Source organism: Pisolithus orientalis, assembly GCF_024613125.1.
Source record: "Pisolithus orientalis strain OTSU chromosome Unknown F5J12scaffold_44, whole genome shotgun sequence".
Classification (NCBI taxonomy): Eukaryota; Fungi; Basidiomycota; class Agaricomycetes; order Boletales; family Pisolithaceae; genus Pisolithus; species Pisolithus orientalis.
The window spans coordinates 267556-294879 of NW_026260825.1; the positions used below are offsets into that span (position 1 = coordinate 267556).

Here is a 27324-nt window from a genome sequence, read left to right on the forward strand (position 1 = left end):
TCTCTAGCTTATTGGAGTTCATCAAGTCTAGACTTGGTGGCAGGAAGGTGGGTCTCTGTGATAAGGGATGGAAGTGGTTTCGGTTCATACCCATACATGAGGTAGAACAGGGACTGACTTGTGACAGAATGAGGACAGTGATTGTGTGTGAACTCTGCCATGGGAAGGTTGTCCACCCATGAAGTAGGGTCATTCTGGCAAAAGATTCAGAGATAGGTTTCTATCTCCTGGTTTACACGTTCCATTTCTCCATCAGTTTGAGGGTGATATGCCATTGACAAGGCAAGGGAATACCCAAGAAGGGAGGCGAGTTCATTTGTGAATGCAGAGGTGAACTGAGGTCCTCTATCAGATATTATTTTGTCATACAACCTGAAATGGGAGTAGACTTTCTTGAAGAACAGGGTTGTGATGTCAGCAGCAGAGGCAGTTTTCTTTGTGGGTGTTAAAATTACCCCCTTTGTAAGTCCATGGTCTACCATGACCAGGAGAGAGTCATAGCCTTTCGAAAGGGGAAGGTCAGTGACCAGATCACAAGAGACCTGTTGGAAGGGGCGAGTCAAGGTTGAGGGGATGGGCATAAGGGGTGGTGTTGTCAGGTGGGTGTTAACCTTGTTCTGTTGACAAACAGCACAGCCTTCAATGTACTTGCAGACAAAAGAGGCAAGTCCAGGCCACCAGAACTCAGATGAGATGAGCTGGCAAGTTTTCAGGACACCCGGGTGTCTGGTGGAAGGGTGGTCATGGTGAGTGGACACCATGGTTCAGCAGAGAGAGAGATCATCCAGGAGGTAAACCTGATTTTTATAAAGTAACACCCCATTGTCAAAATGCCAATCTGAGAGATGGGACTTGAACAGGAGTGGCATATCAACATTTTCTATGGCACGAAGTGCTGTTTGGACCATGGGATCTTTCATAGAGGAAGCCACCACCTTTTTGGTGAGGTTCATGTCAATGAGGTTGACGAATAGTGTCTGAGGAAGGAGAGTAACTCCTTTGTTATCTTCATCATTGTCAGGAATATGGTCAGGTCAGTGTGACAATGTGTTGGGGGCAGCTAGGTCCTTTCCTGGGACATGTTCAAGTTGTGAGTCAAAGTCAGCAAGATCAAGCAGCCAGTGTGCCTGGCATCAATTCAGATTCTGGGGTGCTTTGAAGTAAGTCAAGTTATTGTGATTGGTGAACACCTTGACTGGAAACAGTGAGCCATGGAGATAATGTCTCCAAGCTTTCAAACCCCAAATAACCCCTAGTAACTCTCTATCATAGATGTCATAGTTTCATTCAGCAGGGTTGAACAACTGGGAAAGGAAGGCACAGGGTTGCCACTGGCCATTAGAATTCTCTTGAAGGAGGACACCACCAGTTGCATACTTGGATGCATCGGTAGTTATGGCAAACAGTCGAAATATATCAGGCATTCAAAGGGTTGGTTGGGCCATGAAGATTTGTTTCAGAATGTCGAAAGCAGTTTGACACTTTTTCAACCAATTCCAAGTGACCATTTTCTTAGTAAGGTCAATCAAGGAGTGGGTGATATCTGAGTAGTATGGAACAAATCTTCAGTAGAAATTTGCAAATCCCAAAAAGGATCTCACATCCTTGACCTTCTTTGGGATGGGCCATTCAGCGATACCTTGGACTTTAATGGGGTCCATGGCAATGGTATTTTTTTTGATGATCATTCCAAGGTATTCAACCTCAGTCAGATCAAAGTGACACTTTTCCAGCTTGAGACAAAGTGACAGTTCTTTCATTCATTCAAGAACTTGGCAAGTTCTTTGTTTGTGTTCTTCAGGATCCATAGAAAAGATGAGGAGATCATCCATATAGATGATCAACCATCCTTCAGTGATCATGTCTCAGAACAAGTCATTCATAAAGCATTGGAAGGTGGCAGGAGAATTACACAGTCCGAAGAACATGACAGTTGGTTCAAAAAGGCCTTTGTGTGTGATGAATGCAGCCTTCCACTGGTCTCCTTCTTTGATATAGACATTGTTATAGCCCAATCATACATCCATTTTTGTAAAGATGGATGCTCCCTTGAGTTTATCGACAAGATCTGAAATGAGGGGAAGTGGATAGGCATCCTTTATAGTATTTGTGTTCAGATATCAGTAATCTTGGCAGGGGCAGAGAGAGCCATCTTTCTTTCCTACAAAGAAGAAGGGTGCAGCCTGAGGGGACTTCAAGGGACAGATTTTTCCCTCTCGAAGATTTTCTTCAACAAACCTTTCCATGGACTCTCTTTCAGAGGGAGAGAGTGGGTATGCTTTAGCCACCTTGGGGACAAAGTCCTCAGCAAGGTTGATAGCATGATCATAGGGTCATGATGGAGGAAGGACTCCATTGGAGGGTTTCTTGAAAACTGAGGTGAACTCCTTGTAGTCCTCAGGAAGGACAGCTTTCAGTTTCTTCTTGTGTTCTTCTTGGGCCAATTCAGTGGCCATGGTGATTTTTCAGAGAAGACTATTGTTCAGATTAACCTTCTTTGCTTCTTCTATGAGTTTTCCAACTGACATCATGAAGTGTGCATGGATGGTTTCATCCTCAGGTTCTTCATAATCCATAAACTTGTTTATGCCCTTCTTTTCAGTCGGGGACACAAGGTTTATGGTTGATTCTTCAACTTTAACAGAGGAGATGCCACATCTCAACTCTTTTGACCTGTCAGTCTTTTCATTAATGGAGAGGGTTCCCATTCTCCAGTTGACAACAGGATTGTTTTCTTGAAGCCAAGGGAGGGCCTAGAATGACGTTCTCCATTCCACAGTTGATGGCATGGAAGAAGGTTTGATGGATGATCCCTTCAACCTTGAAATAAAGGGTGGTGGAAAACAGGATTTTTCCCTTGGAGTTCTGGGTTCCATCAGCATTCTTTGCAAGAATGGGTTCAGTGAGTCATTGGGTAGGGATTCAATGTTTTCATATGAATCCCCAATTGATGCAAGAGATTTCTGCTCCAGAATCAACCAATGTGGTAGTTTTGACAACTTTCTCAGTTGTTTCCAATGTGTAAAGGGAGATTGGAATTTGCATAGTACAATCTGGAGTAGAAGATACTAGCACAGGTACAACAGAAACAGAACTGTCCTTGGTTTTGGGAACTTCTGGCATCAATGCAGAGTTCCCATTTAAAAATCCTTCCCAAGTGCTCTAGCAATGTTTACTAGGGCAATAGATGGGCCAATGACTTTTTCTTCATCATTGCTTTCCTCAACCTCCATGATTTTGCAGATTTTCTTCACCTTTTTCTGGGGGATTTTCCCTTTTTCAGGACACTCTTGAGAGAGATGTCCTTTGTTTCTGCAACTGAAACATCTTCCTTCTTTGATGTGATGGTCTCTTTCTTCTTTGGAGAGTCTCACTCCATCCACATCCATAGTGTTTGGATCTTTTTCTTCAGTAAGGTTGTTCTTGGGGTAGAATGTCCTTTTTTCTTTCTTTCTGGAAAGTTCATTTACTTTCCTCCACTTTGCATTGAACTTTTTTGCCTGGGTGTACCACTCAGTGATCTTGGTGTGGGTGGTCTCCATCATGTGAATCCGGTTTGCAATGAAGGGTTTGAGTCCTTGTGAGAAGAACTCAATCAATGCAATGTCTTCCATGATGGTTGAGTTGGCAGCAGCAGTTCTGAAATCAGTGATAGACTGTTCCACTGATTCTTTTTGTTTCATGGTGCACAGTTTGGTAATAGCCACACCAGCAGTGTCGGAGGAGGTGAAAGAACTTTTAAAGTCTTTTGTAAAATTGGAAAAGGTGCTGAAACTCAGGGGGTTCTTTTCCAGAGAAGTTTTCTGGAAGGTAGCTGCCCAAGAATGAGCAACTCCTTTCTTCATATATGACAAAGCATAGACAACCTTTTTGGTGTCATTGTTGTAAATTTCTTTGTTTACCAGGAGGTAGGTCTGTACTGAATACAGCCAACTCATAGCATTCTTCTGGTCGCTGTCAAAATCAGACAGGGCACCAATCTTTAATTCTGTGGCTTTGGTGGTGACTGCACTGACTGCTGCCTTCGATGATGAACTGGACATCATACTCAGGGGTATGGGTGGGGATGTAGGGAAAGTGGTGACAGGTACTGGTGGGATAGGGGTACCAAGTGTCGTGAGGGACTGGGTGAAGAGATTTGAGAGGATACCAGAGGTAAATCCTCTATCCAGTTGTTCAGGTTTGTTGGAGGAGATGTCAGTGACAGTGCTCTCCTGTTCTTTGTCTGATGATGATTCTTCATGAGTGGGTTGCAATGGTGCCCAATGTCAATTATTTTGGGGGTTCATGGTGGTGCACTAAACAGTGACCAGTTCAGCCAAAGGCTGGTAGACTTGAGCTTTTGTTACACTTGACTGAAGTCAAGACATAGGGAGAGCTCAAATGCAGACTATGGTTTCTACTGAGCAAACAGCTGCAGTAACCTCTGTGGTTGACAGAGGATTTGAGGCAACACTGATAAGAGTGGTCTGGGTTAGGGACACTGAGGGCGAAGTTCTGAGAATGCTGTGTAAGATTGAGCAGCTCAAGTCTGGGTTTCCAGGACTTGAGCTGACAGACTAAATACTGTACAAGAAATGGACCATGAGGCATCCACATGTAATGAGGTAACTACACCATTGGTTGAGCAATGGTGACATATGTTCTATGCATGTATCAAGAGGTTAATGCTAGTGGTGGAAACAGAGAGCCATCAGATCAATGAGAAGATGGTTCAAAAAGGAAAGACAGTCCATCAGACTGAGCACAAGGTAAACATCAGGAGAAAAAGAGTACATAAGGTCAAAACATAACAGAGTGAGTGGTGGTTTACCATTGTGGAACCTGGAGGGCAGAAAAATCTAATGTGGGTGTTTTTCAAAAAGGAGTGCTCCTAGTGCAAGTCATGTGACATATAACACTATCCCAGTCCCATGATCTGTGGTCATGTGACAATGTGTCACAAAGTTGCATAGGGACATCACCCTTGTGACCATGTGACCACAGATGTGAATCCCATCATGTGATGTCACATGACCTGTGCATGCACATGACAGACCACTGTCATGACCCAAGCCACCAAGTGATGTGGTGCCCCTATGCAACTTTGTGACAAATTGTCACATGACTTCACCAGCAGTAGATTGAGAATACCTTGGGTCACATGACCATTATGTCATGTGATCAATTGTCATGTGACTTCTGCACTCTGGCTTGACCCTACACTTTTCATAGTTGACAGTAGCCAAAAATGCACACCACCAAAGTGTAGCATTGCCTAAACTATTCAGAACTATCAACTATTACAACTAGCACTAGTAGGTGTTAATACCCCAGCAAGTGATAATGGAGTGATGTCATCATAATGAAAGTTATAGCTCCTGATTGTGCAATCATGATGGTATGCCTATCTTATCAGCAAGTGGAAAATTGCATGAGGAGAACACAAAACACTTATGATCAGCACCATGCCAGGAGAAATCAATGGTTGCCCTGGAGTCCCTAGGCATGGTGCTGGAGAAAACACTTTCCATGGCAGCAGCTGGGTATACTCAACCTGTTGAGATCTCATAGGTATATACTGTAAACCTGTAGAAATATATAGACTTAATGGGTCTCCAAAGGGGATTGACTGACATGCCTGCAGCCTCCAAAGTTATCATGGGACATCCCATTGGTCTCTAGAGAGGGGAGTGGGATGTCCCATAGTAGCCTCTGAAGCTATCATGGGACATCCCACTGGCCTCCAGAGAGGGGGGTGGCATGTCCCATTGTAGCCTCTGAAGTTATCATTGGACATCCCATTGGTCTCCAGGGAGGGGGGTGGGATGTCCACAATAGCCTCTAAAGCTATCATGGGACATCCCATTGGTTTCCAGGGAGGGGGGTGGGATGTCCCACAGTAGCCTCTAAAGCTATCATGGGACATCCCACTGGCCTCCAGAGAGGGGGGTGGGACATCCCACAGTGGCCTCTGAAGCTATCATGAGACATTCCACTGGCCTTCAGAGAGGGGGGCTGAGATGCATTTAGTATGATCTTAGTAAGGAGCACTCTTGCAGTCAAAAAGGGAACTTACATACATAGGCACTCATGGGAGAGGTCTGAATCCATTAAAATTCATTACAATAATGCAATGCTCACTGCCATAGGCATTGTATGAGTCTGGGAATGACACCACACACAAACACACTGATTGCCCAGTATTCTTCAAATCTGTGCATAATACATAAGTTGTATTACATGGTTTTGGAATGGCAGTGACTCTCACATATCCCCCTACTTTGACAGGTGTGCTCATTATCCTGGATGATCATGCAGCTATGTATGTTTTTCTGATCAGAAGTGGCATTTCAATGTGAATATGAACTGCAATTTTTTGAGCTGAGGACCCCTGACACCTAAGGCAGTCATGGGACAGCCCAAAATATATTACCAAAGAGCTTGGATTATGGGACATCCCAGGTCCTGCAAATTGTAAATAGCCCTGGGATATGGCCAGATGTCCCTGGGATGACCTGGTCTGAGTGGCTTTTAGGCTGAAGTTTTTCTCAAAATCATTCAAGCTAAATGCTTATGAAATGGGTTACCTGAACTGTGAGCATGTAGTATAAAGAAAATGAAAGAAAATTTGAATACTGTATTTTTGCAATTAGCTTGCACAAGAATTGATGACTTATCATGGATGCTGCACCACTTGAACCATCACCAAAACAGGTACATCAGTGACCAAGCAACACCAAGCAGCATTATCTTAGCAATATCACACTCTTGCTGTCACTCTGTGCCATCAATGCTCTGCTCATGCTCACTGCCAGTGACCTCCCCATTTCCCTTGCTTCCCTTGTCACTTTAACCTCACACAGGTCCTGGCTTTGGAGCTTGTGACTCCAGCTTTCCTAACTTTGGCATTGCCCACCCCACCTGCCTTTGCTCCTGTTTTGCAAGATTGCTTTCCTCCTTCCACAAGCACATCACCTCATTGTAAGCTTCTCTGCATGCTATATTCCAGGTCTTCCACAAATTTTCCACTTTCTTCCACTCTGTCAACACACCAGATTGCTCTTCCTTTTGTTTATGACAATCTTCTTGTGCCACCTTTGCTGCATCAGAAGTCTTCTGATATTCAACCACATGGTTATAAAATTCATCACCTGTAAATAATCTTGGCATTCCATCACTGTTTAGCTGACCCTTCTTCCTTCTCTTCTGTTTTTCTACCCTGTGCTGCCAGCTGACCTGACAGATGATCACAAAACATCAACTGCAACACAATAGTTGACTGCATTCCAATGAGTGCATTTTTTGATGTGAACTCTCACTTGTAGGATTCATGTAATGCTGTTTGGTGAGCTTTCTCTTTTTCATTTGCTGGTTCTTCATCTAGCAGAAGATGTGTGTGTTTGTGCTGTGTTGGGGAGATTTGGGAAGGTGTGAATGGTGGGAGGAAATGGGATGAGGTGAGTGGGGTATCAGCCACAAGAAATGAGGCTGATGTAGATGCAAGTGATTCAACAGCATCTTTTGCCACTGTGTGCCAAAGTGGAAAATGCTGCCATATCAAGGTGCTGTCACAACCCAAGCCAATGAATGGCTTATCATTGCTGCCCTGGCTGGAGGGTTGACTCATGTGGGGAGTTTGTGATGAACCTGGCACAGTGCTTGATGGAAATGGGGTGTGTTGGATATCTTCAGCCTTGTTTTGATATTGATGCATAAGAGATGTGATGACACAAACAGGGATTAGCTGTGGAAGTAGCAGCTGACCTTGAGATGATGTCTCCAAGCTTGGGGCCATCATCTCTTTGGTAATGATGTTTTGGTCAAGTGGCCAGACCCCAGTCACCCTGAATGCAGAACAAATGGTTTCAGGTATGAGTGCTTTGAGATGAGCTCTTTTGTAGATTGTGATGAAGTTATTTTTAGTAATTTTTTGATGTGTAGAACTCTTGAAGCTGTTGCATGCCTCAGTCCAGTAGTTCTTCAATGGACTGAAGATGACAACATCAAGGCCCTGATAGATGTGAGTGACATGTGTGGGATAGCACAAAACATGAATAATATGTTCCCTGGCATAATCTAGGAACTCTTTCATGTAATGGGAGTTGTGGCCATCAACAAGGAGAAGACAAGCTCATCCATGTGCTTTCTCACAGGTTTTGTTCTCAAAGTCTTCAATCCAAAGTCTCCCAATTGTGCCATCAGTCCACCCTTTGGTTGAATGGGCAACTCCATAAATATGTGAGTCCTTAGTATTCTAGTTGGAGGCCCAGCAAAGTGAACTCATGAGGCATTCAAAAGACTTCCCCTTGTAGATAATAGTTGGTGCAATTGATCCACTATCAGCACAGATGGTCACCATCACAGTGATATTTTCATGATTTCCATCCCACTGCTGATGTTGCATCTTCTCAGGAAAAAGGGGACTTTGCTATAGGTGGTTTTTTTTGCTTCTTTTGGCCCTTTTTTGCCATTTTTCAGTTATAAAGTGACAAAGGGTGGCAAAAAGTGCAGAAAAACAATAAAAAGCCAAAAAAAAGAACCTATAGCAAAGTTCCCTTTTCCTGATGTTCCTTTATGCAAGACTAATGACACACTGTCAGTGTCCATTCCCAGGCTGGAAGCCAGTCTCATCTGCTGCCCAGATGCAGTCCTCAACAATATTATTATCCTTGATGGTGCTTGTCAAGTATGGGTTTACCCTCAGGTGACTGGGCTTCAAGGCTGGGAGACAGGGGCTATGTCTGGTTTGACCAGAGTCAAGGCTGGAGGTCAGGGGCCAAGTCTGAAGGTCCAGAGTCAAGGCTGGGAGCACAGGAATAAGACCAGGACCATGGGAAAATGACCAGTCTTGGGGTGCACACAGAGGGAAGCTGGTCCAGGGTTGAATCTACCTCCCTTGGTCTCAGCTTATGTGCTGTACCCTTATGCAAGCCAGGGAGAGGTCTGGGAAAGGGGTCAGGGATAGATTAAGGCTTGGCCTTAGCTATTGAGTAGACCCAAGGGACAACATGGAGTTGAGGGTAATACTAAGTTGATATTCTGACTGGTGTACTATGAAGTGTGCACAGGGGTTAAATACATGAGGCCAGTCTGGAGTAATGAATGTGAAGCTGGAGTTGTTGGTAAGCTATTAGGATGATTACCATGGGGTGGACAGCCACAGAGGCTGTGTCGAGACTAATAGCCAAAGTCCAGGTGACTGGTATGACTGGATCAGTGTCACATACCAAAGGTGTTGGGGACATGGATACAGCTGACTCTGCCTAACTCATCAACAAGTTGTGTGCCATGCCATGCAGATGAAGACTAAAGCCCTCATACATAGAAAGACTGCTGGATGTGAGCAGTCATCCTTCACACAAGAATGAGTCATCAGTGCTAGAGAGAAAAGAGGAAGCAAGTCAAGCACCCATCAAAAGTTTTTTAGTGCTCATGTATGACATTCCAGTTTTCATCATATCTCCACCATTTCCAAAGATATCAACTCCATTCTCACACTTGCTTAAAGTGCTCAGCCACATGATTCCACCTTCTGCATTCAGAAAGGATCCTCACACCCTATGCATTTCTACAGCACTCCATCCATCAGATGCTCATTTTGCTAAGTATGGCTGCTTCTTCATTGATCATCTTGCTTGTCTCTTTTGCCAGAGACAGTGGCTATGTATATCTGCCAGGTGTTCCCACCAGCTTCCATCCTGAAGCCCCCTGGTTCATTCCATCATCATCAGCCCTGTCCCATCCCATGCAGCTTGGTCAGCATGTTCTCCTTGTCAGTGTGACTTCCAGAAGGACTTGCTTTGGTTGCCTCAGGTCTGTCACTCAGTTACAAAGGTCTTATGTGGTTGTTTCAGTCTCCCCACTTGATGGAGCATACAGATCCTTCCTCCCTGCTCCCTGCACCATCTTTATTCCAATCTTGTTCATCATTCTCCCCACATTGCAACAGCCACAGTATAATCTACTGTTCTCCAGCCTCCCCAATTGCATCCATGATGAGTATGACATGCATCTTGCCTTCTCACTGCAAGACCCAGCAGAGGATGTCCCCCCTTCTCCTTCTCCTCCATCAGAACCCCATTCATGAAGCTTTTATTAACTTCACTGAGAGAACAAATGGGTGGGAGATGCAATTGCCCATGCTCCCATTGCCCCACAGACACCCAATGCCCTAGCCCTTTGACACCTGACTCATACCATCTATTTCTGGAGTTAATACTTCCCTATCTGGAAACACCATCCATCTGTTATCCCATCTTTTGATCTAGTGATGTCTCCACTGAGATCTGACATGCATTGCCACCCCCTAATGTGATACTGGTGTGCTTACTCAGATTCTGACCTTCTTTGACTCATACTGTGATATTTTGACTGTCCTTGACTTGTTGTTTCCAATACTTACCAATCTTCTATGCTTGCTTACTTTTCATTTCTCACTTGCTCATCATGATTACTCATTGCTTACAGTCCTTACTCATTACTTACCAAGTGTTTGTGCCTCATTTGTCACAGGCTGTGCTCCCCCCTATGGTATATAAACCCCCTGTACCTAGCTACAAAAAAATCAAGAAGTCACTCAGGAATCAGTTCAGTTCTTCTCAGACCTAACTTGTTGTCAACAGTTGAGACTCCACAAAGGGGTCTATCTGTCATCATTCATATCCTTGGTGGTTGAGGCTCATTCAGAAGGGTCTATCTACCATCATCCAGTGTCTGCATTGTCATCTGTGCTTAGTCAGCACATTTGATTAGTCATCCCTCCACTCCTGTATAACTTGTCATCAACTTGTGCTAGGAGTCCTTTCAGCTAAATACCTTCACCCTATTCAGCATCCCCCATCAAGTCTTCACTCATTCACCTACTCCTGCATAACTTGTCATTGACTTGTGCCAGGAGCACTCTCTATCAAAGGTCATCACTCTAGTTGGTATCCCCCTCACAGTCATCACTCTTTTGTCTTCTCCTGCATAACTTGTTGTCAACTTGCACTAGGAGCACCTGCCATTGAAACTCCCCCCCACTTTAGATTCTTCTGCCCTCCAGGTTCCATGGAGGTAAACCACCACTTGCTCTTTGTTTTCTTTGGTGTTGGTTTTGGTTGGTTTACACCAGCTTTCCACACTTTGACTCACATCAGACACAGGTTTTGTACAGTAAGCAAAGGTCAGATGAAAGGACTAGACTAAATATAGCACAAGCATCAGAAAGCAGACTGGAGCTATGTCCAAGTGACCCAGACATGGACCTGGGAGGACTGGGGTGGAACAGCACAAGGCTAAGAGGCCAGAGTGGACTGGAGATAGGGGTAAAACACTGGACTTGACCAGAGATAGGGGCTAGGGGTCTGGAATGGACCAGGCTTGAGTCTGAGAGTCACATATGTGACAGTGCTCTCAAGTATGTAAGTCACACCATGCTTTGTGGGTGTGCTTGTTGACTGCCTGCCCATGAGCAGAATCAAGTGGAGAACTCCAATATGTGCCCAAGCACTCTGAGTGCTGATCAAGAAAATGCCCAGTCCAATTCATTCTGACCCCTGTCTCTGGGAAAGAATTGCCAAGTCATGCTTGTAGGAGGGTGTCAACAGGAAACTTGAGCCTCTTGTGATTGAGTGGGAAGCCTCTTGCTGCAAGGTCAAGGCAATAATCCACAATGCTCTCCTCCTCTTTGGATGTAAGCCAGGAATGATTTTCCTCATTTGCTTGTTGACAACTTCTCCCACCTCAAAGTTGTCTTGTAAGAGTAACCCTGTCAACAGTAATATGCCTCTTCTTCCTGTTCTTCATATCTTCTTGTGCCTCATGACAAATTGCTTGCAGACTCCTCTGATCTTCCTCTGGCTTCTCTTTGTCATCATTCCACAGCTTTATCACATATGTGAGACCTTCTTCTTGATCAACAATTGCAGTATGTTGCTTCTTGTACTTGGATTTTGCATGGCCAGCTGTAACTTGAGTGGGTTGTAGACAGTGCACATTTTTATTTGCCATGATGTTTAAGTCCCTACCAACTATTCCATAATAGGGATATCTCATGTGCTGATAAACAACTCAACATCCTTATTGACTTCCTTCATCAGCATTGCAGTGGCAAGATGAGGAGTTGCCAATCTCCCAATCAGGTGTTGGGACCACCAAGCCAAGAAGAAAATGTAAATGTTCCATTAGTCAGAATGGCTACAGTATTTGTATTCCCTGTAGTAGCTATGAAACTTTGTGATTTCAAGGGTAAAACACTAGTCATCAGTTTAACAGTGGTCTTGAGCAAGGCCTATCTTATAGCCAAGCATAGCAAAGTATTGTATTTCATTGCATCAACCATTGTCTTACTTGTTGTGACTGGAATTCACAGGTAATTTGTGTTTGGTTCAAGTGTTGGTGGTGGTTCAAGTGCCAGTAGATGATTGTATATTTCCACTTGTTTACTTGGTACTGACATAGTGTAGAACTCATACCTTCATTAGGTACTAATACAGTAACTACTTTGTCCACTGAGTGTTGGGGATATATTCTCCCCTGTGTTCCAGTTACTTTGGTGTGATGTTTAGCTGCTTACATGAACCATTAGAGCACACTTACTGCACAGTCATTACACTGTTCCCTCAGTAGGCTGTTCACTACTAAGGGTAAGGTTACATTCATTACCAGTATCCTACTTACTGATTCCCTGTAGTTGCCTACAGGTGTATCCAATATATCAGTGGGTTGTTCACTACTGAGGTTGCCCACAGCACCCTTTTTCTATACTGAGAACTCATACCTTTGTTGAGGAAATGCACCATACAAGAGGTCAGGTTATTGGTGCATTGCCTATATTCAGGTCTTGCCTGCACCAGATTATTTGGATATGTCATTACTCAGAAATTGTTGAGTTGGACTTTGCTCAGACTAATGGCTATACTGTATATTACAAAAAAAAACTAAGGTTGGATTATCTACATTTGGAGAATCTGATTATGTTCCCTGCTAAAAGCTTGTTTCTGCAGTGAGTGCCACATGGATATCTTTCATGATCTGTCCAAGATTTAATAAAGTCAACTGGCCATGTATACAAACATGTGCTGGGAAGACACCAAAGATGCCACTGGTGTGTCACGTGACATATCGGGGGCGGTCGCACAAGGGAAGCTCTTATATAATCCCCTCTTTGACGGGTTCTTAGTCTGCCAACGACCCCGGCTCCGAGGATCCTCTTGATAGCAAGAAGTGTGGATCTTGATCGTCAGTTGTTCTCGGCGGCTGCTTGGTAGCCAATTACTATCAACCCGTCAGTGGCAATCTGTACAATGTTACAAGAATATGCACCAGTGACCGTCGACACGCGTGCGTTGGTCGATAAAGTTCTTGCCCGCTATTCCGGCGAGTTTGCTGGTAGGCGAATATCGTGTTCTAACATTCCTTTTCTCATTTACTTTTGACTTTGCCAGTGTTCCGCGAACTGCTTCAGAACTCAGACGATGCTGGATGTGACACCGCCGAAATTCACTTCGAGACCGCTGCATTCTTAGGTCTGGACCCCGAAGCGGCGATGAACGCTGGTCCGCCTATATGGTCCGACCTAAAGACAACCAATGTTCAGAACCACGTTTGATTCTCCATCACATTGCTATTCCACTAACATCGCTCAAGGTTGCGCAATGGACATTCAAAAATCACGGTAAACCTTTCTCACTTCAAGATTGGGGCCGACTACCGAAGATTGGTTTGTACTCACCTTCGCTTCTTGTTAGCTTTGGTCGTTTAATTGGTTCGTCATTCAGCCTTGGGAAATCCGGACCCACGGAAGGTCGGCGCCTTTGGTGTTGGTGGGTATCAAACGTCTATCGGAATGGAACAAGGCTCGAATACGATCGGTTCTCAGGTTTCTACAGCTTGTTTTCTGTTACGGAAAGTCCATACGTGTCATCTGGGGGTAGGCTACTAGCACATCTTCTCGTGAAGATTTCAGCCTTACATAATGTTAGGCAAGGAGATGGAGTTTTCCTGGAACGACGAAAATCAGGTATGAAAATCGGTCGATCACTATTGTCACCTCTTCACCTCTCCCCTAGCTGTACTACCGTTTTGGCGACCTCCCCCAAACAGCACCCAGAGATCTATGGACAACCTTCAGGATGCCACTACGAGGGGCTGCCTCGATGCCACCAGTTTCGGAACTTATGCAATTTCTTGCATCATCCATCACTTTCATGGTTCATCTGAAGGATGTGACCGTCTTTTTTGATCATCACCATGTGGGGAAAATTAGCAAATCCCTAGGACAGTCTCAACCTATTCCTATTCCTACGGAACTAAAACGGTTGACCCCTGAGAAGAACATGATCGTGAAATCAGTTCAGCAGCATGGCAAGTCTTTCTGCGTTTCTGTTATGCGTACTGATCCTTACACCTGACTAGCCATCACCCTCAAAGCTAGAATCACGCTCCTACAATATGATTCCCTTCGAATGCACGAAACAAAAGTGGACCTCACTGCATTCACAGCAGAAGTGGACGTCACTCTCGATGAGAAGTTGTCCAAGGAATTGAACCGATGTATGAAAAAGGATCCGCCTTCTTGCCTCCAGTACAGTTTGATCTATGTAAGTTACTAGACTCCTGCCCCTGAACGTGCATGGATTTATTTCGCAAGACCGAGAAAGATGAATATGATCAGAGCTGCATCAACGAACAGAAGCACCTCTGTGAGTTCCCGTCGGTTTTCCGAGGACTTCGCGCCGACCTGGATGGGTGAACAGCCATCTGTAGTAACGAAATCCATGGCTTAATGGAACGCCAGTGCTACGCACACACGGATCTTCATTGTGAATCTTTACGCACTTGTCTCATGATTTCTGCTGATGATGCCAGGGTAATGCCACCGCACAAACGACAGGCATTGGAGGTCACATGGCATCCCACTTCATCCCCACTGTAGAGCGTGAATCCATAGATTTGGTGTGAGTCTAGGTTTGTGCGCCAGTCATCTCTAGCGGCTGCTAATATCGTACCCAAGTGACAGCAATGTTTCTAGTAAGCACCCTGCGACTCCGTCGAGAGAGGGCACTAACCTACCCTCATCATGCAGTCTGGAATAGGGAGTTGCTCTATATCGGAGGTTTCTTATGTCGGGCAGTGTACGAATTAGAGCTCTCCAAGATTCAAACCTCGTGGGAGGAAGCAGCTGCTGGTAGACCATGTTTACGCCCATCCCTGGAGTTACTAGATCAGTCCTTCCTCCACCTTCTCAAATTCTTCACGTTTCATCATTCCACGCCCTCGTCGAAAGTCGCACAATTGTTAGCAGACTCATTCTATGGATGTTCCACCCTTCCTCTAAGGCTTCTCTCATCCGTTGGCGTACGCGCATCTCCTGACGTCAGAGCATTTGACCCGGTGTTTGCCAAATTTCTCAAGTCCTTACCGATGCTCTCAGAAGATGTCACACGGGACTGTGCGCGCTTTATTGCAGCACTTCAGGACCAGCACAAGATCCCCGCGATAACGCTATCAGACGTTTCACAGGATTTACGTCGCCATACTTTGGACGTCGAGGAGCTGGTAGCATGTCTTCGTTGGTGGATAACCTTGTCGGGAGCCGGTTTGACCTCAAATATGGCTGACTTGCTGGACGTGATCACTCTCAGCGGCACACGTGGAGCGATACACTTATCGTCGATAACCTCCTTCATCCATCCAATAGTTCTTGGACCCCACATCCCGCATGACGGACCCCTTCCTGTATTTGTCATCCCACCTCGCATTAGCAAGCATTTCCGTTTCGAGGAGCTCGCTGGCTTCGGTTGGAAAGAGTTCATCGTTACTTCATGGTTACGACACATATCGTGTCCCGATGTCATGTCAGCCGATATGAAATACGACTTCACCCGGTCATTCGAGTGGGCTACCCGCGTCCTCAGCACCCTTTGCCGCATATGGCCGCAACTTTCTACAGATATGCAAATTGAATCAAGGAAAGTGATCAGGGGCAAGCCATGCATCCCTACATGCGAAGGCTTGCGTTGCCCAGAATACACGTATCTTCCTACCGCAGATAATGCTCTGTTCCACCATTGTAACCCGCCGATAGTCACGGGATTTGAAGTTAACGAGCGTATGGAAAGCTTCCTTCTGTTCATTGGAGTTCGGAAGGATCCCATGGTCCGATTTCTTTTGAATCGGTAGGTGTTCACAATATTTTTGGCTCCCGCACTTACTCGGAACGTTTAAGATTGCTGTCAACGGGAGATTGGACTGTGTTCCAATTGGTCGACTATCTCGCCCATAAGGCGCCTGAGTTGGCTTCCGAGGACCTCTCCGCTCTGAAATCGTCTGAGATCTTTACGAAAGAAAGTTTCCAGAGTAACGAAGAGGAGAATACCTGTCACCGTGCTGGTGAGCTCTACCCACCTGTGGATATCTTCCGGAGACTCCGACTACCGGTCATTGAATGGCGCGGGGTGTCGGAATGGAGGGACAGCTCACCCCAAGGTAAGGTGAATGTTGTATACGTCACTTCCACCTGATTAAGTTGTCATTAAGCCCAACTGTTGTACCGCCTTGGTTTGAATCGCTTCCCACCTCTGCCCAAGATCGTGGAACTCTGCTCGTCGGGGGATGTTGGAGTGCAAAAGGCTGCGTTCGAGCATCTGTGCAGTGAACTTTACTCGCAGTACCGAGATTACAAACCGGAGGACTTCCGTGACGTGGAATTCATTCCTGCAGAGAGCAAGGGTCGCACTTGCTTGAGGAAGTTGAATGACGTACGGTGAGGCTCGCTTTTGTTTGCGTCCTGGCTAACATTCACTCCAGGTGTATTCAGGTACCCAGTGGAAGGCACTAGGCTTTTCTGTGGTACAGGACCGATACCTGTGGGCGCCCTTGCATCAACTAGGTGTAACGCAACATCCCCCAACGTCAAAACTTCTGGACCTACTGGAGAAGACCCCCCCGCTCGATGATGAAACTGCTGTCCACTGGTTTGAAGTTCTATTTGACCACATGGCGAGTACGTTCTCGGTCCTTCTCATCTTTTCCATGTGTTACATCATGCCAGGTTTCACACCTCCCGATTTCATCAAACTGTCCGGGTTGCCGATCATTCCAACGGGTCCGCCGAGTGCTCCAAAACTGCTTCATCCAACTAAGTGTTACCTCGACCAAGATACCAAACCAGTACTTTATGCGAAACTGTTCGTCTTTGTGAATTTCAGCACCAAAGCGAACCGTTTCCTCAGTGCTTGTGGTTTGAAAGCCGAAGTTTCAGTAGAAGACGTTGCAAAAGTGCTAATTAAAGACCCTAAGAGGTTTTTCGACCTTGGGGGAGGTTATGAAGGGTAGGTTTGACGGATCTTTACTGGGATTATCACTCACCTGCTTGATGCTAGTTTCGTGGTCGAGTTGCGAAAGTTCGCCCATCAGAGTCAGGATATTTCCAACAACACTCTGCATCAGATGAGCCACAAACCTGCTTTGCTTGGTGTGCGTCGGCAGAAAAGAGAGGGCCAGGCAGTATGGGATTACGAGCATAAGTTCCTGACGTATCAGGGAGTGACTATTGTCGATGACATCATCGACTACCAACTGTTTAGTGACTGTCTCTTCGTCGCTCCACAAGAAGAGGCACTCGAACGTGCGTATTGATGTTAGTCTTTGGTAGTCGTTCACTCAGTCCAAACCAATAGGCTTCTATGCATCGCTCGGGTGCGGTTACCTGAGCGAGATCGTTCAAGAGAGATGTAACGATCTCCATGAAATACCAGCTACCAAGACCTGCCTCCAAGTTCAATCATTGATCCTTGAGCGACTACCCTTATTCATTCAAAATTATACTGATACAAAGCCCACAATCACAATCCCTTCTAGCCCGGATCATCTCAAAGTGAAGGCGTGTAAAAGGATCCGTGTTTCCAAGACTCTTGTCAACGGGAACGTAACGCGAACAAGAAATGCATGGGCAATCGCGAGGCGCGAAGGCGACTGCATAGAGCTATGGATTTCCACAACGGCAAAGCGCGACATGTATGAGTGAGTTTTCGGAATGTCGTTTGTCATCTTTGTTGGTGTCTGACAGCAAGAAAAGAATTGCTACATCTCTCTGTCGACTGTTGTTTGGAACAAACAAGATGAATGCCACGGTACTCCTTGAGACGATCTTTTCCTCGGACTTGGCGTTTTTGGAACGAAGAGGTTTTCTTGGTTAGTTTGGTCTGCGTGCGCTCGTGGTAGTTGTCTAACAAGTATTGGTTACATCACAGTTGATCAAATTTCCGGGAAACAGAGAGATGAGTACGGGGTGGGCAACAAGGCGACGACAAAGCGCTCTTCAGTCTCCGCCTGGATCACGAATTCCCCGCAACAATCTACGCAGGATACTCGAATTGATCCACAGTTGGACCGTGAAAGGGTACCTGGAAGTTCTGAAGCCACCCCGCAGTTCCCATGCCTCCCTCAGGCCGCTGACAGCATCTTGTTGAAGATTCGCCGGCTCTAGTGATAGGCCCTTGAATACAGTTGGGCATTCCATATCTATCCCACTCTCTCGGTAGGCTCGACCGCCAAGTGTCGTCACATGTCTAACCACGTATCTAGGACTTCACGTGAGGTGATCCCGCAGAGTTACATCTGTAAGCCTGAAGTCCCAAGACAAGACAAGATATCTTGACTGTTTCCTAGGGAACAATGTAGAGAAAGCCATTGAGGCGTGTAGGTTGGGAGGGGAAACAGCAGCCATTCACGCGGGAGTGAGCCAGTTCCTGAGCAACGGCTTCTGCAAGGTGTCTGCAGACGTCGGAAATCTGCATCCCATTGGTGAGTTTGGCGTGGGTCGTCTCCGACTGTCGTTCACGGGAGAACTAGGACAAGTGAAAAATATCCAAGTCTATGTGGTTAAAGGTAAACTCCGGTCTACATAGCCCGAGTGAAATGTTCACACCTACACAGGCATGCCCGACGCCAGCACATTTATAGAACGCGCGCACGGCCCGCTTTCTCGCTTCGTAGGCATCATCATCACTCTCGCCGACGTATATCGTATCCCAACAACAACATTGCGTATTTTCTATGACGTTTCGGGAGGGTGCATTGCGTTCAATTGTCGAGGAACCATCTACCTCAATCTGCGATATTTTGAGGTTTGGCGTGAGTGGACTTCAGTTTCCATCTTTGAGCTGGGAGGACGCTAAGACCACGCCTTCAGATGATGAGCAAGTCAGAAGCGGAAACCGACAGAAGGCTCAAATGTCGTGGTTCGTTTGTTTCGTCCACTGTCGCCTGTTCCATTGCCTAACAAATGGTTTTCGCTGAAGGTTCCTCGCTCTTGCTCACGAGATCGCACATAACTTGACCGATCTACACAACTCCAACCACGAATTTTGGTTTTCGGCAATCTGTGAAAATCACCTCGTTGCGTTTTCACAGCTCTTGCGACCTATTAACATTTGGCCCTTTTGTGTGCAGTGGCTGGGGCTCATGATTATTGTTATTTTGTTCCCATGCCTTGCCAGATGTATTGTTCCAGTGACCAACATACATTTGAATTGCTCGTAATGTAAGTTGTCCAGATGTATAAATCTCATTCATTATTCTTTCTGCAGGTCCCACTGTGGGTGGCATGAAATCCGTGGATTTTGTATAATGTATAATGTATAAAGTATTGATGCCTTCTGGGTGCTACTGGATGTATGTGCTACAAGCATATGATTACTTGTCATCAGTTCAGACTGTTACTTCTAGCAAGGAGTGTTAGCTGAAAAGGGTACCTCTGTATCACTGTTGAATTGTGTTTGGTGTCCAAAAATATATTATAGTGATGGACAAGTAGCAGTACATTATGAATGTAGACTAGAATGCAGGAAAATCTTGTGTACAGGGTGAGGTCTTGACCTCTGACAACACTGTAGTCTAGAAGATTATGGGTCATTCAATGCATTTTCATGGCATCAGCAAACACTTTTGTTCTGGACAGATCTGGACAGAACTCCACATGAGGATCTGCACAGGTGAACCTGTGAGTATCAGAGGGCTGTGTCATGACTGTGCACTCATCCTAAGTCCCTGATTACTCTGCACTCTGCTCTTCCAGTCATTCACTCCACACCAACTCTGCCTGTCCTCTACCATTTATGAGTCTTCTCTTCACTGCCTACTGGTGGACTTATGCTAATGTATAATTTCCTTTAGACCAATGGACCATGCATGCAAACAGGCACAATGAATAGGTTCTGTAGCATGTTCCATGACATTGCTTCTGGCATGAGCAAGACATGATATACCAAAATGAAGGCTGAGATAGGCATCAAAGACACATGTGGATGTGTTCATCAAGCACATTGACAAGTGTGTGAAAGGTATGCAAGCAGGGATGGACAAATATACTGAGGCTGTTGATGCAATCCTTCAGGGCTGTCCCCTTGAAGAGTTCATGAGTCTGGTCTGGAGAATCAAAGGTAAGAATGCTCTACAGTACATTCATCCAACACTGACATCAATCACTCATTTAGGGCTTGCTCCTCATCAAGACACTCCAGTGGAAATATTGCATGTCATACTGCATGGATTTATGAAGTATTTCTGGTGAGACACAATTTCCAGGCTGAATGATGTACAGAAGGTGGAACTCCAGGTTTGACTTGCATCATTCAATGTCTCTGGACTCAGCATCCCTCATTTGGCAGGTCAAACATTGGTTCAATATGCAGGGTCCCTCACTGGATGTGATTTTCACACAATATCTCAGGCCATGCCATTTATACTCTATGATCTTGTTCCACATGAATGCTGTGAGGCCTTCCTTGCCCTATCTTCACTGATCCCTTTGGTTTGGCAGCCATGTATTGACAATGCTGAAGAGCACTTAGTGTGTATGTGATGTTCTCTCTCTGTAGTGACTAAGAATTGTTCTAGAGCATTTTGCAAGTAGCAATTGATCAATTCCTCAACTGCATGGCCTGCTGGACACCCCAATGGTTTAACATATTGGCAGAGGAATGGATAAATGGTGAGAGCAAAGGCTAGAGCACTGGCCTTCATAATTAGACAGAGCATTGATTTGAGGGTAGTAGTTCTGAGTGATTCTCAGTATATGAGTAAGAAAGAACAGTGGATTATTCAATGATCTCTAGGGGAGAAAAACCCAAGCATATCTACATGTAGGTCTATGCACCAACCAAGTAGCATATATGGAAAACAATAATAACACCTACTATGTATAGTAAGGAGCTGCATAGAATGTCATGGAATGAAGTGGAGTAAGTGATGTCATAGTGGAGTAAGCTGACTGAGCATGTGTAATGCTGCTTACTATACGATCTGGATTTGGTAACAATTCCAACACTCCTCCTTGCTCCAGAATGAGAGATTAATGAGTCCCATCAATGAGTGATTGGTTTCAAACTTCTGCCATGTGAGAGACTCTGTAAGACCATCTGCTTTTTGTCAGTTGGTCTGGATGTATTTGATGGCAAAGATGTTATCCTGGATGCATTTGCAAATGAAGTGCCATTGAACATCAATATGTTTTGTTCATCCATTGGAAACTGGGTTCTCAGCAATAAAGTGAGCTCCCATGTTATCACAATATAGGATAGTCTTCTCCATTTTAAACTGTGATTCATCAAATAGCATGTGGAGTCATTTGACATGTCTGGCAGCATCACATAAAGCCATATACTCAGCTTCAGTGGAAGAGAGGGTGATAGTTTCCATTTTCTTGATTGCCAAGATATGAGGGAGATGCCAAGAAACATGGCATAACCAGTGGTAGAATGATGAGTATCTTTGTTAGAGGCCAGTCTGCATCTGCAAATCCATATATCCACAACTTGAGTCCAGAGTAATAAAGCACCATTTTAGGGGTGGAAGTAACATAGTGGACTATGTGCAGCACTTTGTTTTTATGATCCTCTGTAGGATTTGACATGTATTGGCTTGTGTGGATGACTGCAAAAGCAATGTCTGGACAAGTTCCCAGGGCCATATAGAGTAGGGACCCAATGATAGATTGGTATTGGGAGCAGAGTTGAGAAGATGCATTGTAGGATTGTGGTGCCTTTTCTGGTTGGTATCCTGAAGGTAGTGGAGTGTAAACATTATGAGCATTCTCCATGTTAAAGCACTTGATAACCTTTTTGACATGCAGAGTTTGATTGAGATAAATCTCTTTCTTCAATCAATTCCTGTGGATTTGAATTCCCAGGTATTCTTTAACTTCTCCTAAGTCACAGGATTCCCATTTCTTCATGAACTTGTCTTTCTTGGCTTTAAGGAGTCTTTTGCCCAATACAAGGAAGAGTCCATCATCAACATAGATGAGGAAAGTGACAACACCAGCTTTGGATTTGAAGATATATATACCAGTATCCACTTTTAATCTTGTGTAGCCCATTCATAGTAATGAGGTATGAAGGGCCTTGTTCCATGCAAGTACAGCTTGTTTTAAGCCATACAAGGTTCAAAGCAACTGATAAACCTTGTGCTCTTAACCCAGTATTTTGAAACCTTCTGGTTGTTCCACATAAATTTCTTCACCTGTGTTGCCATAAAGAAAGGTAGCATTTACATCCAGCACTTCCATTTCCCAATTCTGCTGAGCAGCAAAAACCAAAAGGATTTGTGCAGTCTCAAAGTGAGCAACTGGAGAGATCTAGGTATCTTCAAAGTCAGTTCCAAATTCTTGTGTGAAGCCTTTAGCCACAAAATAAGCTTTATAACAATTATCACTTTTAATAGTGAAAACCCATTGCCACTTGACTGTTTTCAGTCCAGTTTTGGGTCCATCAAAGTCAATACATTTCTTGCTTCAATAGATTTCAATTCATCCTTCATTACATCAAACCATTTCTTCTGCAAGTCTGGAGCTAACTTCCAAACATCTTTATAATGCTCCAGTGATTCTTTAACCCTTGCAGTGAGGAGAAACTCAAATGAGCTTGTTTGTGTTGGTTTGAAGGACTTGCTTCAGGTTGTGGATCTTCAGGAAGAGGAGTAAGAGGAGATGGAGGTGTTTGAGAAGGATGAGAAGTCCATTTTTGAGGAACAGAAGGAGGTTGCACCCATAATGGTGATGGAGGTCTCATCTCCTGAGCTTGGTCTCTGTTTTGTTGAATATCCCTTTCTGTCTGAACTGGACGAGACTTTTCTCCATAAATGTTTCCAGGATGAGTAGGAGGGATTATTATTCTTTTAGGACAAGGTTCTTGTTCTTTGGCTTGTTCTGGGTGTGCCCTTCTGAGATTTCTTCTATACCCAGGAACATGGTAAGCATGATAAGGATGCTGAATATTATCAGGGTTGACTGGTGGTGCAGCAGCAGGTGCTCTTGGTGGAGCTGATCTATGAGGTTGGTCCACAGCCCTCTGCTGTGGGTTCAGTGTGAGTCAAAGTATGGAAAGGTGGTGAAAACGAACCAAAACCAACACAAAAGACAAATGAAGAGTGAGTGATGGTGGAACCTGGAGGGCAGAAAATCAATGATGGGTATTTTCAAAAGAGGAGTGCTCCTGGCACAAGTCATTGATGAGTTATGCAGGAGTGGATGAATGCATGAAGAGGATGGATTCTGAATAGAGTGAAGGTATTCAGTAGAAGGTGCTCCTGCTGCAAGTCAATGTCAAGTGATGCAGGAGCTGAGGGATGACTAAGCATGGATAAGACTGCAGATAATGAATGATGGTAGATAGACCCTTGATGGAGCCTCAACTACCATAAATGATGAGTGATGACAGATAGACCCTTTCATTGAGCCTCAACTGTTGATGATGAGTTACTTCAGAGATGAACTGAACTGATTCTTGACTGCTCCTGATTTGTTATTTTGTAGCTAAGTATAGGGGAGTTTATATACTGTAGGGGGAGCACAGCCTATGACAAATGAGGCATAAATGCTTGGTAAGTAATGAGTAAGGACTGTAAGCAATGAGTAATCATGATGAGTAAGTGACAAATGAACAGTAAGCAAGCAAAGAAGATTGGTAAGTATTGGTTATGAACAAGTCAAGGACAGTCAAAATATCACAGTTTGAGTCAAGGAATGTCAGTATCTGAGTAAGTGCACTGGCATCACATTAGGGGGTGGTGATGCAGGTCAGATCTCAGTGGAGACATCACTGGATCAAAGATGGGATAACAAATGGATGGTGTTTCCAGACAGAGAATTATTAAATCCAGAAATGGATGGCATGAGTCAGGTGTCAAAGGGCTTGGGTGTGTTACATTTCACCCCTGTTTTCACTTCACTGTTGCCTCATTTCTGTTCTGATGGACTAGTTTTCCTTTTCTGGCCATCTTCTCCCTGTTCCAACAGCCCTTTACACCCACCACTAGTGTTAGTTTCTTGTGCCTCACCTAGGACATGCAATGTTATTGTTCAACCAATAGCATAGTTGACTCATTACACGCAGACACCTCATGGTCTGTTTCTTTGTAGTATTTAGCCTACCAGCTCAAGTCCTGGAACCCCAGACTTGAGCTGCTCGATCATATGCAGCATTCCTCAGAACTTCACCCTCAGTGTCCCTAACCTGGACCACTCTTACCAGTGTTGACAAATCCTCTGTCATTTACAGAGGTTACTGCAGCCATCATTCAGTAGAAACCATCAGTTTGTGACTGAGCTCAACCTATGTCTCAACTTTGGTCAAGCATAACAAAAGCTCAAGTCTTCACAGCCTTTTGGCTGAAGGTCACTGTTCAGTGAACCACCATAAACCCCAAAAACAACTGATGTTGGGCACCATTGTGACCCACACAAGAATAATCTTCCTTGGAAGATGAACAGGAGAGCACTGTCACAAACACCTCCTCCAATGAACCAGAACAACCAGATAGAGGCTTTACCTCTGGTATCCTCTTGAACCTCTTTAACCAGTCCCTCTCTTTGCTTGGTACTCCCATCCCACCTGTACCAACCCCAACACCTTTTACTCTGCCCCCACCCCCAAATATGATGTCTGGTTCATTGTTGAAGGCCATGACTGGTGCTGCTGTCAAAGCTACTGAATTGAAGATTAGTTCCCCATTTGATTTTGACAGAGACCAGAAGAATGCCATGAGCTGGCTGTTTTCAGTCCAGATGTACCTCATGGTAAATGAGGAAGTTTATGATACCAACATCAAAAAGGTGGTGTTCACTCTGTCATACATGAAGAAAGGGGTTGCTCACTCCTGGGCAGCAACCTTCCAGAAGATTTCTCTGGAAAAGAATCCCCCAAGTTTCAGCTCTTTTGCTGATTTCACAAAATCCTTTAAGGCATCATTTACCTCTTCTGACTCAGCTGGTGTCACCATCTCTAAGATGCACACCCTAAAACAGAAAGACTCTATGGAACAATACATCACAGAAGATGTAAGCTTGATCAAGTTCTTCTCTCAAGGTCTCAAACTATTCATTGCCAATCACATCTACATGATGGAAACCATGCCAACCAAGATCAAGGATTGGTACAGTCAAGCACAGAAGTTTGAAGCCAAATGGAGGGAGGTGAATGAACTTTCCAGAAAGAAAGAAAAGAAGGTGTTCTATCCAAGGAGCAACTTTTCTGAAGAAAATGATCTGAACACAATGGACATGGATGGAGTGAGACTCTCCCAGGAAGAAAGAGACTGACACATCAAAGAAGGAAGATGTTTTGGTTGCTGAAACAGAGGACACCTCTCTCAAGAATGTCCAGATAGAGGAAAGACCCCATAGAAACAGGTCAAGAAGATCAAGAAGATCATTGAAGTTGAGGAAAGTGACAAAGAAGAAGTTGCTGGACCTTCCATTGCCTTAGTTAATATTGCTAGGGCATTAGGAAAGGGTTTTAGAAGGGAACTCTGTGTTGATGCCAGATGTTCCCAGTAAAAGGACAGTTCTGTTTCTGTTGCACCTGTACTAGTATCTTCTACCCCAGATCATACTATGCAAATTCCCATCTCCCTTTATGCAACAGAAGGAACTAGAAAAGTTGTCAATGCTGCTGCACTGGTTGACTCCAGAGCAGAAATATCCTGCATCAATTGGGGTTTTGTGTGAGAACATAGAATCCCCACTCAACAACTCACTAAACCCATCCTTGCCAAAAATGCAGATGGATCCCAGAACTCCAAGGGAAGAATTTTGTTTTCTGCCACTCTTTACTTCAAGATCAAAGGACTTGTTCATCAGACCTTCTTCCACATCATCAATTGTGGATCAGAAAATGTGAGTCCTCCCTGACAATTATAAAGAGTTTGCCTCTGTATTTGAGAAACCCTCTGATTGAGTGCTTCCCCCATCACAACCCTATGATCATGCCATTAACCTTGCTGAGGACTTCATCCCCAAGGTGGCTAAAGCATACCCACCCTCCCCCTCAGAAAGGGAGTCCACAGAAAAGTTTATTGAAGAAAACCTCTGAGAAGGAAAGATCCATCCTTCCAAATCTCCCCAAGCCACTCCATTCTTCTTTGTTGGGAAGAAAAACAGCTCCCTTCATCCCTGTCAAGACTATGGGTACCTCCAACAGGTTTCACCAGCCCTATAAGGCTACACAGTCAAAAAGGTCTTTTCTCTCTAGCACTGACAACTCATTCTTGTGCAAAGAATGACTGCTCACATCCAGCAGTCTTTCTATGCATGAGGGATTTAGTCTTCATCTGCATGGCATAGCACACAACTCATCAATGAGTTAGGCAGAGTCAGCTGTAACCATGTCCACAACACCTTTGGTGTGTGACACTGCTACTGTCATTTCACCTTCTGCACTGACTGGGGACAGTCAGCATCCAACATCCCCTGCAGGGGAGACCCATATACCACTCACTCAATCTGATACCAAACACAGTTTGTTTCCTATCTGTTTTACTTCAGGTTTTGTCTGGAGACCTCTGTTCCACCCCAGGTTGTCAAGTATGCATTCCAGAGTTATGGTAGTGTCTTGGAGTTTCATCCAGAGGGCTCAGAATTTCTCCTGACCTTTGGAATTAAATTCTGATGTCAACCCACTTAGTAATTATAGTACTATAAATTTTCCACACTGTTATTTTCCACCTCAGTGACTGCTTCATACACTGAAAACTCATACCTTCATTACAGGTTTCATCCAGTGACCCTACTGATAGCTAGTTCTCACTCAAAAAACATACAAAACATAAAAGCTGCTAATAAAAAGTCCAAAACCATCCAGAAAAATAACACAACACCCAATAAGTATATAACTAAAACAATGCCTCTCCCAACACTTCACTTACTAGTCTCCCTGATGCCATCCTTGGCTGCCATATACTGCAGATACTCTCAACTACCCCACACATTTCTTCTTCAAATGCACAGTCAGCATGTGCCCTCTGTTCTTTTCCTTTTTCAATTCTTCTCCTATCTCCTTACATTTGATACCCAAAGACCAT

The 27324-nt window shown here is 44.6% G+C and overlaps 3 protein-coding genes across 3 annotated transcripts; 2 read left to right on the forward strand and 1 right to left on the reverse strand.

The window, feature by feature from the left end:
• Positions 1–6756: 6756 nt before the first annotated feature.
• Positions 6757–7152, reverse strand: F5J12DRAFT_726471 (uncharacterized protein; the record flags this gene model as incomplete). The annotated part of the gene is given in 2 exon segments (XM_051741725.1): positions 6757–6829; positions 6842–7152. The coding sequence occupies 2 exon segments, from the start codon at positions 7150–7152 to the stop codon at positions 6757–6759; spliced, it is 384 nt and encodes a 127-aa protein (XP_051596060.1).
• A 6137-nt stretch (positions 7153–13289) lies between these two features.
• F5J12DRAFT_962838 (uncharacterized protein) lies at positions 13290–19786 on the forward strand (the record flags this gene model as incomplete). The annotated part of the gene is made up of 25 exons (XM_051749959.1): positions 13290–13353; positions 13410–13555; positions 13612–13684; positions 13743–13787; positions 13844–13894; positions 13947–13984; positions 14034–14355; positions 14380–14564; positions 14615–14712; positions 14762–14786; positions 14833–14921; positions 15024–16142; positions 16193–16452; positions 16504–16724; positions 16774–16969; positions 17018–17297; positions 17349–17593; positions 17646–17988; positions 18044–18159; positions 18219–18453; positions 18475–18587; positions 18637–18855; positions 18904–19101; positions 19160–19208; positions 19269–19786. Coding segments are annotated over 25 exons (4971 nt in total), but the record flags the coding sequence as incomplete, so codon positions are not given.
• Positions 19787–20590: 804 nt separating this feature from the next.
• F5J12DRAFT_693459 (uncharacterized protein) lies at positions 20591–20821 on the forward strand (the record flags this gene model as incomplete). The annotated part of the gene is made up of 1 exon (XM_051740411.1): positions 20591–20821. A coding segment is annotated over one exon (231 nt), but the record flags the coding sequence as incomplete, so codon positions are not given.
• Positions 20822–27324: the final 6503 nt, after the last annotated feature.